The sequence below is a fragment of the Cuculus canorus genome, chromosome Z (assembly GCF_017976375.1).
Source record: "Cuculus canorus isolate bCucCan1 chromosome Z, bCucCan1.pri, whole genome shotgun sequence".
Taxonomy (NCBI): domain Eukaryota; kingdom Metazoa; phylum Chordata; class Aves; order Cuculiformes; family Cuculidae; genus Cuculus; species Cuculus canorus.
This window is the reverse complement of record NC_071441.1, coordinates 18678584-18695964: the sequence shown is the minus strand read 5'-3', so window position 1 is coordinate 18695964 and position 17381 is coordinate 18678584. Positions and strand designations below refer to the sequence as shown.

Below are 17381 nucleotides of genomic sequence, written 5' to 3'. Positions count from 1 at the left end.
TCCCTGGTCCTGCTGGCCACGCTGTTTCTGATACAAGCCAAGATGCCATTGGCCTTCTTGGCCACCAGGGCACACTGCTGGCTCATGTTCAGTTGGCTGTCAACCAATACCCCAGGTCTTTCTCCTCCAGGCAGCTTTCCAACCAGTTTTCCGGAAGCCTGTAGCGCTGCGAGGGGTTCTGTGCACCAAGTGCAGGACCCGGCATTTGGCCTTGTTAAACCTCATGCCATTGGTCTCAGCCCATCGATCCAGCCTGTTCAGATCCCTTTGCAGAGCCTCCCTACCCTCCAGCAGATCCACACTTCCTCCCAGCTTAGTGTCATCTGCAAGCTTGCTAAAGAGACAATCAGTCCCCTCATCCAGGTCACTGATAAAGATATTGAACAGGGCTGGATCCAGCACTGAGCATGAGGAACACCACTCATGACTGGCCACCAACTGGAATTAACTGCATTTACCACCACTTTTTGGGCCTGGACATCCAGACAGTTTTTTTACCCAGCAGAGGGTGCGCCTGTCCAGGCCAGTGGCAGCCAGTTTCTCAAGCAGAATACTGTGAGAAATGGTGTCAAAGGCTTTAATGAAGTTCTGGTACATTCCATCCACAGCCTTTCCCTCATCCATGAAGCAGGTCACCTTCTCATAGAGGGCGATGAGGTTAGTTTGGCAGGACCTGCCTTTCGTAAACCCATGCTGAGTGGGCCTGATCACCCAATTTACCTGTATGTGCTGTGAGATGGCACCCAAGATGACCTGCACCATGACCTACCCTGGCACTGATGTCAGATTAACAGACCTGTAGTTTCCTGGATCCTCTCTCCCTCCACCCCTTCTTGTAAATAGGTGTAACATCTGCCAGCCTCCAGTCCAATGGAACTTCCCCAGTTAGCCAGGACTGCTGGTAGATGATGGAAAAAGGTTTGGCGAGCACCACTGCCAGCTGCCTTAATGCCCCTGGTTGCAGAAGCATTTTTTATTATCTTTCACAGAATGGGCCAATCTAAGTTCTAACTGGTCTTTAGCCCTTCTGATTTTATCTCTACAGGATCTCACTTCATCTTTGTAGTCCTCCTGCGATGCCTGCCACTTCTTCCAAAATTCATATACTTTCCTCTTTTTCCTGATTTCCACCCACAACTCTCTGCTCAGCCAGGCTGATTGTCTTCTCCGCCAGCTCATTTTCTGGCACTGGGATGGCTTGGTCTTGTGCAGACAGGAATTTCTTGTTGAAAAGCATCCAGCACTCTTGGGCTTTTTTGCCTTTCAGGACTGTCTCACATGGAACTTTATCGACCAGCCTTCTGAACAGATCAAAGTCTGCCCTCTCGAAGCCCATGCTGGTGGTTCTACTCACTACTTCCCCCTGCTTCTAGAACTGAGAATTCTATAATCTTGTGATTGCTGTGTCTCAGTCATCCTCCATTTGTCACATCTCTCACAAGACCTTCTCTGCTCTGAAACAGCAGGTCCAGCTGTCCACCTTCCTTAGTTGGCTTGCTCATCAATTGTGTTAGGAAGTTGTCTTCCACACACTCCAGAAACCTCCTAGACTGTTCCCTCTCTGCTGTGTTATACTTGCAGCAGACATCTGGTAAATTGAAGTCTCCCACAAGGACAAGATCATGACACTTCTCCCAATTGCTTGCAGAATATCTCAAGCAGACTTCCACCATGATATCTGCGTAGGTGCACCTCTCATTTTCACCCGTAGGCATTCAACCCTATCATCACCATCAACGAGTTTGAGGCTGTCAAAACTCTCACTAACATACAGGGCTACCCCACTGCCTCTCCTTCCTTACCTATCCTGCCTGAAGGGTCTGAAGAGTCATCCCACCATGTTTTTGTGATGGAAGTTATATCACAGTCCTCCTGCCTTAAAATAGCTTCTAGCTCATGCTCTGTGTGTTGGTATAGATGTACTTCTGTTGGGCTGTTGATCCTACTGTGCTCCTAAGGGGAACACTCTTAATTCCTAAGTGACTAGTCACTGAATTATCTAACCCTCCTGTGGTGCCATCTGAAGTGTTATTCCTCACTTCTTGTGATGTGGCAGACCAAGGGTCCTTGCCAGCACACCATCGCTCAGAAAATGGAGTGCCATTCCCAGGGTTTTTTCAATCAAACCTGGTAATGTCTCTCTTCCCCTTCGCATCTAGTTTAAAGCTCTATTAATGAGCCCTGCTAGCTTCTTGGTGAGTATCCTTTTGCCTCTAAGGGACAGGTATACCCTGTCCTTAGATGGCTAGCCTGATGATTTGCCCGTCAACCCATGATCAAAGAACCCAAAGTTTTCTCCTTACCCCAAGTTCAGAGCCAGTTATTTATTTCCTGGCACTTTCTGTTCATTCCGTCTTCATTCCCAGTAGTTGGAGTGACAGAGGAGAAGAAAACTTGTGCCCCTGAACCCTTCACCATACTTCCCAAGGCCGTGAAATCCCTATTCATTACTCTCAAATTTCTTATTGTAATTTTGTTACTACCTAATTGGAAAATTAACAGTGGGTAATAATCTGTGGGCCTGACCAGAGTTGGTAGTTTTCTCTCTACTTCTCTGAGCCCCTAGGAAGGTAGCAAACTTCCCTGCGTCTGGTCTGCAAATTGATCCTTCTGTTCCCTTCAGAAGGGATTCCCCTGTGACAATAACCTGCCTCTTAACAGATGCCATTTTAGTGGAAGGCTCAGTGCATCTTAACGTAGGGAGTATTTCTAGGCTGTGGGACACACCATCCTCATTGAGGTTTGGTTCCACTTGGAGAGCTTCATATCTGTTGTGTGAGGGAACCTGGGATGCTGAAGTTGGCACAGCCTGCTGTGCTGGGCAGGATACCTGCTGCCATTCCCCTCCATCTCCCAAATTTTCTCCTTGGCTGAATGGAGAGAGGATGGGGTGTCCTCTGTCATACAAAGCAAGCCTGCCTGTTGGGTCTGAGACACGGAGCATAGGATGTTATTCCAGTGGTTGATATCTCTCTCACATTCTCTGATTGTCCTCAGCCTACTCTCCTCAGCCTGCTCACCTCTTCCCTGAGCTCTGTCACCCATCAGAGGAACTCCTCCACCAGAGCACAACTCCCACAAATGAATTCCCCACTGTTGTCTGATACCAGTGCAAAGAAAATATAGTAAACTACAGAAACTTTCTGAGAACAGTATTGTGACTGAAAATGCCTTAATGTTAAATTTTACTTGCTACAGTCTGATTCTTAAGCTTTAGTTGGTTTCTTATTGGAAGCTTTTTAATATAGAAGGCGTTTTTTTAATTGTGTATAAAATCTTCCCAAACCATTAGAATTTTATTGTTTGTTCCTTAGCCACATTAAAATCTAGCTTTTCTAAAGAAATGTGAAAATGATGGTGTGAGTTTGAAACATGCAGCTTCAGAGGTTATTGATACTACAAGGTAAGCTGACTGGGAAGGTGGATCCTTTTACACAGTAAGGTCTCAAAGTTGCCTTAGGATAGCTGTTTACAGGGGTGTTACAGCATCATAGTCAGTAAACTGCTAAGAGTACCAAGAAGATACTGGATTTTGTGCAATAGCTTTCTTTTTGTTGGAAATGAACAGAAACTAAAACTAGTGTTGTAAAGCGAAAGAATAGATCCTATTGATAATGTAATCTAATTTGAATCTTTGAATCTTGAAGCTTTGGACTGTTGTCACATGCTGATGCAATTCTTTCTCACTGGTAATTCATAATTGTCATGAGATTACCTACATTTGGATAATGCTAAACTCCAAATTATTTAAGTCATGGACCTGTGCAACTGATCTTTAGGCCATGAGACCATTGCTGCAGTCTTGAGCCCTTAAGAAAAATATACCTCTAGTTGTTCTCCCTTCCCTCGACTGTTCAACCTCTTTGAAACAATGTGGCAATAAAAGAAAATCCAAAGCCTTTTTGAGCTCAAAACCACCTCAGAACTCCTCTATTCTAGTGAGATGACGGTTGTGGGAAAACAGCTATTCCTAACTGCCGTACTTCTTGTGTGAAAAATGCCCTATTTTTGATCAGTACCCTGAAAGCAGGGAGGAGCGTCTACTGGTATGAATGCAGTGGAAGCAGAAAAGAAAAGAGGAGTTTTCTTCTTTGAAAACTCCTTATCCCATTCTTCTGCTGCATTTTTAGATCATGGATTATCAACGTGCCTTTTCCTTGTGTCTTGAATATTTATTTTAATAGCTAGTTGAGACTTTAGTGGCCATTGAATTATTGGAATTCGGGTATGAAATTTCACTGACACTCACCTTCTTCAGGTTTGTATCGTTTCCTGGCAGTTGTTTTCATTTGAAAAATAGATTGGTTTTCAACACCATGTGACTGTTAGCCAAACATGAAGGTTATAGAATATTGGTAAGAATCAGAAAATACAATTCACAGTGTAGCCAAACATTTCTTTAGTTTGTCACATCTACGTATTCCATTAATACCCACTTCAATTAGCTTGATACCCACTTCTATTAGCTGAAAGCATATTTATCTCTTTAGATAAATAAACTTTTAAGAGCCTGTGAATATAATTGTGTGCAAGGAACCATGAAATCTCATTTGACCAGAACATGATAGCTTTTATCTAAAACTTAAAACTAAAGTACCAGTTTCCATTGTAATTTGTTGGAATGATACAATAACTTTTATAAAACTGTATTAATATATTACATTCTCAGTATAATTCCAGCAGAGTCATTTGAATAGAATTTTAACATGCATCTGAAAAATGATTCTCAGAGGAGGGCACTGCAGGAGTCGAAGTCTGTTTCAGTGTCTTCAGATGTGCATAGTTCTACAAATCTAACCAAAACCTCAGGTTTTCTTTCTGTCCTCTCTGTTCCAATGGTAATGAATTGACTTGTTGTATTGAGGTAATATTCAAACATATCAGAGTAATATTATGATGATCTTGCGTTCTGTATTGGCACTTCATTACACTGTGGTTCACTTAACTGAAAATAGATACGTACTTTTTGATTTACGTAGGAGCAATAGATCTGTTCCCTGACGGGCTGATAGAATGCAATGTTTGGTAGTGTGATAATTTTGAATGAACATTTTATATAAATAATATAGGTTATGTATTAATATTTATATATCTCCCTACCTAATCATTACACCCTGTACTTAGTGGCTTTTGGACTGAAGCTGTTCAGTCTGTTTTGATTTAATTTAGCAGGAGTATGGACGTAAGCCTTCTGATTCTATGATTGCATGTTTCTTAGGAAACCTTCTCACTAATTCTTTCCTGGTAGAATACAGGTCATATTCCAGACCACTGGTTCATTACCAGAATCTTTATATTCTCTTTGTGGTAGAAGGAACAAATTAAGTTTCTAAAATTCTCATTCATATTTAGGTAAATTTGTTCTTGAAAGCTGGAAATGTATGCGTTTGAGACCACAGAGAACATAACTGCTTGGATCTGGTGACAGTGAAGTCACTTCCTGCTTTCTCTCCATTCAGGAATAGCAACAGTTTGTAACTTTACTGTAACATGCATCCTGGTACTGTGATCCGATTTGTTTCTCACCTATCTTGTAATCCTCAGCCCATTTCTTTCCTATACCTGCACACAAGAGCATCAGCAGGAATTTATTAGGTACTGGGAACTTGGTTTTTCTTCAATCTGACAATAAAAGGTGCAACAGCTAATTTTAAATAGGAAAAGAGTTTGCTTATTTGTTTTATTCATTTTGTCCTACAGAAGGGGAAGTGTCTGCAGCTTTGAATGTTTAAAGAAACTAGGATACAATTAATTTATGTGAGGGACTAGTGCTGTTCTAAATCGTAGAATCATAGAATCACCAGCTTGGAAAAGATCTCTTAGATCATCAACTCCAACCATTTCTGTCTGCCACTAAACCATGTCCCTGAGCACCTCCTCTTCCCGTCTTTTAAATACCTCCAGGGATGGTGACTCAAACACCTCCCTGGGCAGCTTCTGCCCTCTGCCAATGACCCTTTCCGTGGAAAATTTTTTCCTGATGTGCAGTCTGAACCTCCTCCAGCGCAGCTTGAGGCCATTCGCCCTTGTCCTGTCACTTGGGAAAAGAGGCCAGCAGCCTCCTCTCTACAACCTCCTTTCAGGTAGTTGTAGAGAGCAATAATGTCTCCCCTCAGCCTCCTCTTCTCCAGGCTAAACAACCCCAGCTCTCTCAGCCACTCCTCGTAAGACTTGTTCTCCAGCCCCTTCACCAGCTTCGTTGCTCTTCTCTGGACACCCTCCAGAGCCTCAACTTCCTTCTCGTAGCAAGGGGCCCAGAACCGAACGCAGAATTCGAGGCACAGCCTTACCAGTGCTGAGTACAGGGGCAGAATAACCTGCCTGGACCTGCTGGTCACACCGTTTCTGATACAAGCCAAGATGCCGTTGGCCTTCTTGGCCACCTGGGCACATGCCTGGCTCATGTTCAGTTGGCTGTCAACCAACACCCCAGGTCTTTCTCCTCCACAGGGTAGTTGTGCCCCAAGTGCAGGACAGGGCATTTGGCCTTGTTAAACCTTATGCCATTGGTCTCGGCCCATCAATCCAGCCTGTTCAGATCCCTTTGCAGAGGCTCCCTACCCTCTAGCTTCCTACTTCCTCCCAGCTTAGTGTCGTCTGCAGACTTGCTAAGGGTGCACAAATGCCACAAGATGCCCTGTCTTCAGTTGTTATGGATCTCCTGTAGGCTCCATACCTTCAGGATCTGCCAGACTCATGCAGATGTTTTTCATGCTTCAGGGAGTACAAAATGGCGCTTGAAATACTCCCCTGCTTTCACATGACCATCAGAGCATATAGTCACATCATTAATAGGTCCTGCTAGTCCATTCACAGTAGCACAAGTGTTTATTATACAACAAATGGCAGCTTACCTAAGAAAGAGTGAATATACTTGGGCTAGTTATTATTTGCAAGGAAGCCATTGTGTATGGAGTGGGTGATCTGATCCCTTTATTCTTTGACTGTTCAACTCCGTTTGGCTTAATAAGACCAAAGTTATTTCTTGCTCTCATCCGGTTAATACCTGAAGATGTCTGTGGTATATTTAGCTTTGTGCCTTCTGAAATGGTGATTTGTGAATGGAGAGATGGAATATCAACTGCAATGTGTTAAAACCAGATCAACTACTAAGATAACAGTAGTGACTTATCTTCTTGTCTTGAGGCTAACTGCTCAGATATGGCCAAGCTATAGCATCTCTGGGTGAGATTAATTTTACACCACTGGATATGTAATGGGATTCCAGGAATAAGGTGTACTTGTCATTTCATGGAAAAACTATTAATATGAAGACACCTCTGTGTATATAAAGTTCTCTGAAATCAGTGTTGGGAAGAAGCACTCTGAGGACAAATTCCAAGTCTTCTCCAGTGGTGAATAAGACAATACCTGTTTTAATAGTTAAATTAACTATTGAGCATGAAATTCTTTATTTCAGCTGGTAGAATGGGCAAGTAGTATGTGTTCATGCTTTGGATTTCAGTGAAGTTTAACTATGAGTGTGGAGTAGTGAAGCTCTGTTTCGACATAGTTGTAGTATTATAGTGTGCTTTACTATAAATGGAAGGCACACTCTCAACTTTAGTGCCATATTAAATGCAATTTCAAGCAAAATCTCAGTTAAATATTAGCTCATTTACTCAGTGACTTTAAAAACAGGCTAATGGAACTTGTTATCTGGCAGTTTCTTCACTTAAGCTGTTAATACTTTATGAAGATGTCCCTAAACTGTGTGTCTGGAATAACATAAAAAAGAATTACACATTAGTTCTTTCACACCAAAATACTCACTTTTCTGCTGGACTGAATAAATCACAGAAGATGGGGAATGCACAGATTGTTTGCAATTCCTAGCTTGGAATGCTAGTGGATACTGGTTTTAATGATTTCATTCTCTAAGGATTCTGAACTCTTTTAGTGATTTCACAATTTAGAAAAGCTGTTAACTGCACAATTAAATCATGTGCTACCACAAATTGTTAAGTGTACTTAATGCAGTTTGACTAAAGACTGACACTGAAAGGGAAAGCCTCTGTTCTCCCTTTACCACCTACTGCTTTTGAAAATTCAGCAGTTTCAGTGATCCCGTGACCACAACGTGAGCCAGATCATTTTAATCATCCCAGTCAATATGAAACATGCTTTTAAAAAAGAAACTGATGCGTGAAAAAGCCAAACTCAATAATCAATGCCAATTTGATTATTAAGCAGATATTCTTACTAAGCAGCGTCCAGGTACACAGGGGATAATTCCACCCAATATGTCCAACTATTGAGGTTGGTTACATGATTTTATACTGGTTAAACATGCGTATTCATATAGATTCTAGGAAATACTGGTTGCATATTCATATAGATTCCGGGAAATACTGGTTAAACATTCATATCCATATAGATTCCAGGAAACATGTTACATAGCCTTTGGTTTTCTGAGAGCAACAAATTAGAAATCTGTGAAAGTAAAATTTCAGTGCCACTGATATCTTTGGAGGCCAGCAGTTGTTGATTCAACATTAGTAGTTAAACCAGGAAGACTTTCATCTCCCAAAGACAAGACTTTTATTTTCAGTTCTGTGCTGATGGTAAAAATATCGGTGTTAGCAGTGCTGCTTTCTCTGTTCTATCCCACACTTCCATACTTTGTTCTTTCAATTAGGGAAGGTGTCCCACTGACCTGTTGTTTACAGAGGAGGACTTGTCAGTGATATGATGGTCAGAGGCCATCTTGGGCACAGTGAGCATAAAATGATGGAGTCTTTGATTCTCTGAATCAGAACTGCCACCTTGAACTCGAGGTCTGCCCTTTCTGGAGGGCAGACTTTGGCTTATTTAGGACGCTGGTTGACAGGGTCCGTTGGGACACAGTCCTGAAGGGCAGAGTTGTCCAGGAAGGCTGTAGAGTCTTCAGGAAGGGTGTCTTAAGGGCTCTGGAGCAGGCTATCCCCATCTGCTGAAAGGTGAACTGATGAGGAAGAACAGTGGCCTGGCTGAACAGAGGACTTTGGCTGGAACTCAGGGAGGAGGTCTACAAGGATGTGGAGAGGTTATGCAAGGAGGAAATTAGAGGAGCTAAAGCTCAATTAGAACTTAATTTGGCTACTGCATTAAAAGGCAAAAGATGTTTCTGTAAATATATCAACAACAGAAGGAGGACTAAGGAGAATTTTCATACTTCATTGGATGTGGGGGGGAAACATAGTGATGAATGATGGGGGAAAGGCTGAGGTCTGAGACTTAAATAGATCTTTGTTTTCCTTTTTAGCTATTCTTCCATTCACTTTTGTTTGTTTTGCTACTGACAGCTAGAATTAAAGATACATTTGTCTCAAGAGTAATTATGTCTTTCAAAAAAATCAGTAATTGGATGTATGTCTTAAATAATCCTCTTAAAACCATCAAGTAGCATCGGATATTCCTTCATGTAGTTGGACAGAGACTTGAAAGAATGACAGGTGGAGCTTTTTGACTTTTCAGAAATGTCAGTTTCAGATTACAGCCTGTAAGTCCAAAAATGGCCAATATTCATACCTGATCTAGTGTACAGAATATTAATTATTCGTTTAGCAGTTCATTGTCTTTCTGAGGAAATCCTGCATATATTTTAAGGCGTGTTTTATGTTGGCAGATTTACTGCTTAAAGCAAACTGAGAAGAGCTGATAGCTGTTTTAAAAAATGTGTAAGTCTTGCATAGAATTGTAGTCTTGTATGTTAGTTGCTTAATGAATAAAGCCAGTTGATTCAAGTATTTTGTATATGTTTCTGTCTTTTTTTCTTTTGGTAGGATGATGAGCTGGTAAAAGAATATGATGAAAATAATTTCTATGAATCTGATGAAGAACAGAAAGAAAAGGATCGGAAAGTGAAAAACACCTATGCTATGGACCCAGATCACAGGCTGCTGTTACGAAATACAAAGCCCTTGCTTCAAAGCCGAAATGCTGCTGTATGACAAACTCCTTTTTTAGTAAAATGTTAAACTAATAAATATATATGCTTCCAGAAAACCTAAAAGATTGAAAAGTAAAAGCTGCACCTCTTTAAAAGTGGTGATAATACTCCCTGGCAACTTACAGGAGTTCAGTGGTCTTTCTTTTTGAAATTAACTTAGCTTTTAGGTAGAACACCTGAACTGAATGTGATATATGCTCCAGATATTAAGGACAAACAAAGTATTAGAGCAAATACAACATTTGAATCTAAATTCTAAGGAATATGATGACTATACGATAGCTAGCTTTTAAAGTTCAAGTTCTCTTCAACTAGGATGGCACAAACTGCCAGTTTTGGTGGTACAAATTCACAAATAAAATGGTATGTGTTATTAACTCATTAAGTTATGCGTTGTTTTGAGTCTCACATTTTAGAAGTAGACAATTATATACCTAAATTCTTTGTCAGTCTAAGCCAGATTCTTAATGTTGGTGCCTTGGCAGGATTCCAGAATAGATATTACCTCAAGTACAGTATGCTATGCAATATTTCCTTGAGATTCTAAGATGTAGGTAAATTTTTAGAACTGGAAAAAGCCATGCTGATGGTGAATGTTTGTGACGTTACTCAGATCACAGAACTTGTATTTGTAACCTCAGTTTGTCCTGTTAATAAAGACTACATGTCTTCAGGAAAAGACTTCCAGTGATAATGAATATACATATCATTGTGAAAAGTGTTACTGAGTGATTAAGTCACCTCCCAAACTGTTCTTGATAAGCCAGACAGATGAGGTTTTTCTTTCTCCCCTGGAATCTATTTCTATATTCAAACTAATGTCTAACTCTTTTCAAAACCACTTATAGTCTTAACAGCAGAATTTGAAAACAAATTGAACACAGGTTTGCAATAAGAAGTCTGTTAGAGCATAGCCTTTTGCTAAAATTAGTGTTCAATGTCTATATGACATTTTCTCTTCTTGCGCAAGTATGTTAGATAGGTTTGCCATCCTTCTGCACTTAGAACAGGTTCAGTTGCTTATCTTATACATTCCATAAATTGTTTCCTTGTATTTGTTTAATATGGTATTGATTCTTTTATGTTTTTAACTTTCTGATATTAAAGTTAACTTAGATGTTTCGGTACAGTTAGGCAAGTGAAATCATACTTCTTTGAATTGCTATTACACCAATTTTTGTACCTTTGTACCATTCATAGAATTTAGCAGCGATTAAATTAACTGCATTCCCTTTCACCATAGATTTTTGTCAGTAATAAAAAGTTTCCTGTAGTACCTTGCTAAAAGTCTTCCAGCTACTTTGTCTTTTAGATGTTTTTAATCACTCTTTATTGTTTAGCAGTAATTTTTGTTTCACTGGTACTAAGATGTAAGAAACCAAGTCAGATGTCATAGTGATGGCTTCAAGGAGTCTCCTTTCTATGGTTTGTTTCTTCTTGAACAGAAAGTTGACCATGACAGTATTGTAGGGAGGGTTGTGATATGGCTTACTCATTAGCATAAAGTTAATAATTTGTCTTTTTACTTATGAGAAAGTTTGAAAAGGAAAAAAAGTATAGATTTGAAGTTGCTTATGTCTCAATTATGTTATTTGCGATCCAGGATGTAGGATTTGAAACTTTACAGGTTGCTGGTAAAGGCAGATGCCATTTTATAAATTGCATAGTAGAATAATAGAATGAAAAATTCTAAGTGGAAACTAAATATTCAGTAATATTGAACTTGTATTCATTAAAAATAGAAGCACAAAATTTGAAGTTCCTTTAAACATTATTTCTTCATTAATTTGTATGGCAGATGTTAACAATACTGAATTATTAAGGATGAGATCAGTATGTTCACAGTTTGAATTTCCTAATTATTTTTTTTATTTTGTCCCTTTTCTTCTGTCTTTCTGTGTATTATAGTATACAACAAATACTGGGGGAAATGAGAGGTACTTAATTTTAGGGAAGAAAAAAAAAAAGCCTTCATTCTGATGTTTTTCCCCCAGTCTGCTTTGTTGATTTTGAAGAACATGGGTATGTGCTTTATTTCTGAAGAAGAGCGAGTTGGTAGTTCTACAGGTCTGAAGCAAATATGATAGATCTGTATGACTATTTGAAGTTAACGTGCTGTTCTGAAATTTTTGTTTCAGGTAGTAATGGCAGTTGCACAGCTTTACTGGCATTTGGCACCAAAAGCTGAAGCTGGTATTGTTTCCAAGTCATTGGTGCGTTTACTCCGTAGTAACAGGTCAGTTCCATAGTCTGCTATGTGTGCTTTTTTGTGAAAGTTTAGCCATAGTTATAAGAATATAAATATTGCACTATTAAAAGTTTCTTTTCAAAATTGTCCTATAATATTTTTACTCAACAAATGAGGATCATGAAAAGTAATTCCATCATTTTTAGTATCACATCGAGTGATCATTCAGTATTGTAACTGATTCATTATTAATTATGACTTTCATTCTGAGAAGAATTGTGGCTGCCTAGTTAGTATACAAACAGAGGCAGTACTAACTACTTTGCTTAGTTCTTGATTTTTTTTCAATTATTGGAAGTTATTTGAAATTTGATTCTATTGGAGTTCCTTACTGTCTTGCTAAGCACTGAAGATTTCATATATGTATTCTCTTTTTCCTACACTTTATATTGAAGACTTCTTACTGACAGAGAAACAAGAAACACGTTTATTAAAATACCACTTGATGCAGCTAAGTCCTCTGTTTCCTTAATCCTTGGACTGTTGTTGAAGAACAGGTTTATGTTTCATTGAAGACATCTTGTTTTGACTTTGTTGTCTCTTTGTTGTCTCAATTGTCACGTTGTCTGCTTGCCTGTGAAGGGTCTCACTGGCCATGTGTTTTGTAAGATTGATAAGACTCTTCTTTACTTTGTGTTTGATAGTCAATATTTGTTGCATAAAAGCATTTCCACCTCCCCTCCTCAGATTTTTTTTGAACTTCTGTGTATCTGTACAAAAAGCTGTGCAGGAGTGATAGAAGGCACAATGTTAATATATTTTCAGAATACCTTGCTAACTAAACATGGTATTTTTGGATAGTACTTCGCTGTGAAAATTATTTACTTTTTGAAGTTGGTTGCATTAAACAGACAAAAAGCTTTAAAAAAACCAGCAAACTTTTGTTGTGTCTGATGAGATTGATTGTCTTAGAAGAACTTTAACTTCTGTAAGCCAAATCACCCATGGAGCTCTTTCTCTGTAACATTCTTCAGCTCACCATATTCTGTCTCTATAATTTAAATGTTAATAATTAAGTATTGTGATTTAACCCCAACCAGAGCTCCACACAGCTGCTCTCTCAGTTGCTGCTGGCAGTATGGAGAGAATTGGGAAGGTAAAAGTGAGATGGCTCGTGGGCTGTGATAAAGACAGTTTACTAGATGATGCAAAAGTAAACACAAGCAAAGTAAAAAAGCCAAGGAATTCATTCAGAATTTCTCATCTATGGACAGATATTCAGCCGTCTCCAGGAAGGCAGGACTCCATCATGTCTTATGGTTACTTGGGAAGACAAACGCCAAATCTCTGAATGCCCCCCCTTTCTTTCCCCAGGTTTATATGCTGAGCATGATGCCACATGGTGTGGAATATCCCTGTGGCCAGTTGGGGTCAGTTTTCCCAGCTGTGTCCTCTCCCAACTTCTTTGGCTTGATGCTGTGTAAGCACTGCTCAGCAGTAACTATGACATGGCTGTATTATCAACGCTGTTCCCAGCACAAATCCCAAAGTTAGCCCCATGTCAGCTGCTATGAAGAAAATTAACCCTAGCCAAACCAGCACAAGAAGTAAATTTGGGCTTAGTAGAGTATTAATGCTTTTGTTTCAGATAAAAATGGATCACTGTTATTTTTGTGCATAGTTTTATAGTACAGTGTGCTTCCCATTCTCTTTGTACAAAGACAGATAAAATGGTTAAAGCAGTTTGGGATATATACAGGCAGTGTACAGAACTAAACTCATAGTTTGAAAGGACTATTTTTGCATGTTGTTTATTGCTTATTTATACTCAAATTTCGTCAAAGGAGAAGACACAACTTTCCTGTACCTCATCTAGTGCCTAAAATTGCATGGCTTGTGCTCTGTTTCTAGTCTGTGTGAAAGGCTTTTGGTATAAGAGCCACTTTGGGATAAGCTTTTGCTGTTTGCCCTTGAAGTTGTGTACTGTGGCCCTTAAATTAATGTCAAATACACTATTATCTAGTTAGGGTGAGAGTGTCTGAAAGTGCGTTTCATAGCAATTTCCTGTGCAAGTTCATCTTGTGCAGCTGACCATTTCCATGTACCAATGTAAGAATTACACAAAAATAGGTTTAAAAGATACGAAGTACTTCTCTATTATTATTTTTTTTTGCTGGCAACAGCTGTAATTACCACAGGGCTATTAGACTGTTCTGAATAAGAGGATATAATGGTTGTCATGATTTCTCTATTAGGATGTCATTTGCATCATGAAAGAATTTGAGCACTCATGGTTCAGAAAAATTGCATGTGAATTATTACTTAGTTTTTAAGCAATTGGTGGAAGAAACTGTTATTTAAAAGCTTTAGGCTGGTACCTGGATTGCTTTTACTCACTTCTGCTGAGGCTTTTAAACTAATACATTAATGATGAGAATACCCTCCAAACATGTTTAATGCATAGACTATGTAATAGTTTAGACTATTGCATAATTCTGTCTGTGTCTTGTCAAAGTTTAGCTTGTTAAAGTGCTGGTTTTTGAAAGATGTGTATGCCTGGCAGTGTATACTCTTTAAGTCACAGGAGACCCTGGCCCTTTTTGAGAATTACTAGGAAACTTTTTTAAGAGCAAAAAAGTCATAGCAGTTCTTAGTAGTTGTGCAAGGATTAGCTGTTCTTGTAAATAATGCAGTCATTTCAACACTAGAGATAAAGCACATGTGGTTTTGTCCTCAGCTCTCTCATCCTGAAATGTTTATGTTTCAAGATGGTGGATTAAATGTAAGGTTTTAGTGAGCTACTTCTGAGATGACAGAATGCTGATGTTTTTAGTGATTTTTTTATTTTAACAAAGACCCATAACCTGCAAGAATTGCCCCATTGCACTGATGTCAATGATCTCTTTGCATACCCAGGTTTTTGGAAGTGAGAACCTGATTTCATTGGGCATCGTCCATGCAAATGGTAAACTTGTAGCAGTTGGGAATAAGGTTTTTCCTTCTATGTTTGTGACAAGTCAAATATATAACTATCTACATGTTCAAATAGCATTGGACTTTCTTTGTCATTTTGCCTTGTTTTATGTGCCTGTAATTTTGCAGAATAACTCTTGGTTTTCTTTTTAAATTCTAGGGAGGTGCAGTATATTGTTCTGCAAAATATTGCCACTATGTCAATTCAGAGAAAGGTATACCCTATTTAGAATTATCTAAATCACATTTTATATGAAACACAAGTGAGCTACATAAATATTTACTGCTTTTCAGGGCATGTTTGAACCTTATCTGAAGAGTTTCTATGTTAGATCAACTGATCCAACAATGATCAAAACACTAAAGGTGAGTTTAAAAGCGAATTTGTCTGTATACTGCTGAAGAAATCTGTTTGCAACAGGAAGGTAAAGTTTTCTTTCACTGGTAGGACACACATCATTCTGTGCTGTTCCTTTTCTTGACTAAGAAGTGTAGAGTTGTGGCCTTAAAGTCCACAAGTACTTCAGGCTTGTCAAACTACCTGCAAGTTCTTGTGTTACCGTTCTGTACATGGCAGATGGGCTGTGCTGTGCTGTTCCTTTTCTTCACTAAGAAGTGTAGAGTTGTGGCCTTAAAGTCCACAAGTACTTCAGGCTTGTCAAACTACCTGCAAGTTCTTGTGTTACCATTCTGTACATGGCAGATGGGCTGTGTTTTCCTCTGTAGCTTTTGGTGCCTTTCAGTGATACAGAACATTTCTATTTTTAATGTACCCAACTGTTCAAACATCTAGAGTTTGATTCTATACATTGAAGGAAGAATCTTCTCAAATGAAAAGAAATTAAATCACACAGTCTTCATACTGTTAGCTTAAAAAGATTTTAGCTCTGTTTCCCTGAACAAAATGGGACAGCGTTAGAGCCCCAAATTCCCTTTGAAGTCAGCCTTTGACGTAAGTACTTTAGACTTTCCTCAAAGCCACATTGCAATACATATTTTAGGCTGTCTTCTTGTTTTCTCTGTTCTTAGTCTTTAACAGATGTGAAATCCTTGACAAAACAATAGCTAAAAAATTGTCTACTATTATGTGCCTTTTCCCTTCTTCTGCATTAGATTGTCATAGGCACCTGTGTTTAGGAGTGTAAGGTACAGATTTCTGAAAGAAACATTATTTTTTCATTATCTGCATTTTAAAACTATGTTGCACCCTCATTAAATGTGCAGAGTGGTACAGTCCAAGATAGCTATGCCCAACCACTCATATTTTTATTAGTCCAACATAAAATTTAAGTAAATTTGAGGCAAAAATATATTCCCCATGTTTAATGATTATGAAAACTGTTGGGAAGGCTAGGAAAACTTAATGTTATTCAGGAAAAGTAACTCCAGTAATAATTGAAAGTTGACACATTAAAATTCCCATATTAATTGATAAAACAATGCTGAAGAGTTGCAAAAGTAGGAATTGTGGTTTTTTTTTTTCATTGTCTCAGTTATTTCTTGGTAGCTGAAAGTTTACTTAAGTATGCACTGTTACTTACCTAAGAAAATCTTGTGCTTTTCTCCACCCTTTGCTTCCATCATTTCATACTTTCTACTTTGAAACCGGAGGACGAGATCTACATCAGTATTTAAGATGTAGGAGCACACTGAAATTCATCTGCTATGCTGTTTAGATTTCTCTTTTGTTTCCTGTTTCTTTCCCAACATCAAGTTTGCTTTTTTTGATCACTGCTTATCATTGAGCTTGTTTTTTTCACAGAGTTATCTACTTTAACCACAGATTCTCACTTATAATTATTAGTAATCAGCTCAGACCTATCATTTTCTGTAAAGTAAAGGTTTTTCCCCAGTTGCAAACATTACTTTATCTGTTTTGAATTTTTTTGGGTCACTTTATCAACTAGTCACATAGTATTTCAAGTTTTTATGCAGGATTTCTTAACCTTTGCCATAATTTCTCTGGAAACTGTAGCACCAGCTGAAAATTGTCACCTGTCTTCTCATTATTTTCATAATTAATGTATGAATATGTTGAAAAGCAGAAGACCAACATAGCTATTTGTTGGATTCCATTGATGATCTTCCTGTACCGTAAGGTAGTCTTCCTTTCTCCTGCCTATTCCTCTCTTTCATTTATTCATTTGGGTTTTTGTATGCTATGCTAGATATTTATCTTTAAGGGGCTGTTATCAATTAAGTGTCTTTGTCTATGTATCCGGCTCAAAAAATAACAACTGATTTCTGAGGCCTGCCTTCCCTTTACAGAGGGAGAGTTGTCTTTTTCTT

The 17381-nt window shown here is 38.7% G+C and overlaps 1 protein-coding gene across 3 annotated transcripts in view; it reads left to right on the top strand.

Annotated features, from left to right (window-relative positions):
• AP3B1 (adaptor related protein complex 3 subunit beta 1) overlaps positions 1–17381 on the top strand; it is a 164863-nt gene that overhangs the window by 45881 nt on the left and 101601 nt on the right. For all 3 annotated transcript variants that reach the window (XR_008447714.1, XM_054053905.1, XM_054053906.1), the window contains exons 8-11: positions 9765–9926; positions 12070–12167; positions 15253–15307; positions 15387–15458. Coding sequence is in view for 2 of the 3 variants with exons in the window: in XM_054053905.1 (XP_053909880.1) it covers positions 9765–9926; positions 12070–12167; positions 15253–15307; positions 15387–15458 (387 nt within the window). In the remaining variant the exon portion in view is untranslated. The remainder of the gene's footprint in view (positions 1–9764; positions 9927–12069; positions 12168–15252; positions 15308–15386; positions 15459–17381) is intronic.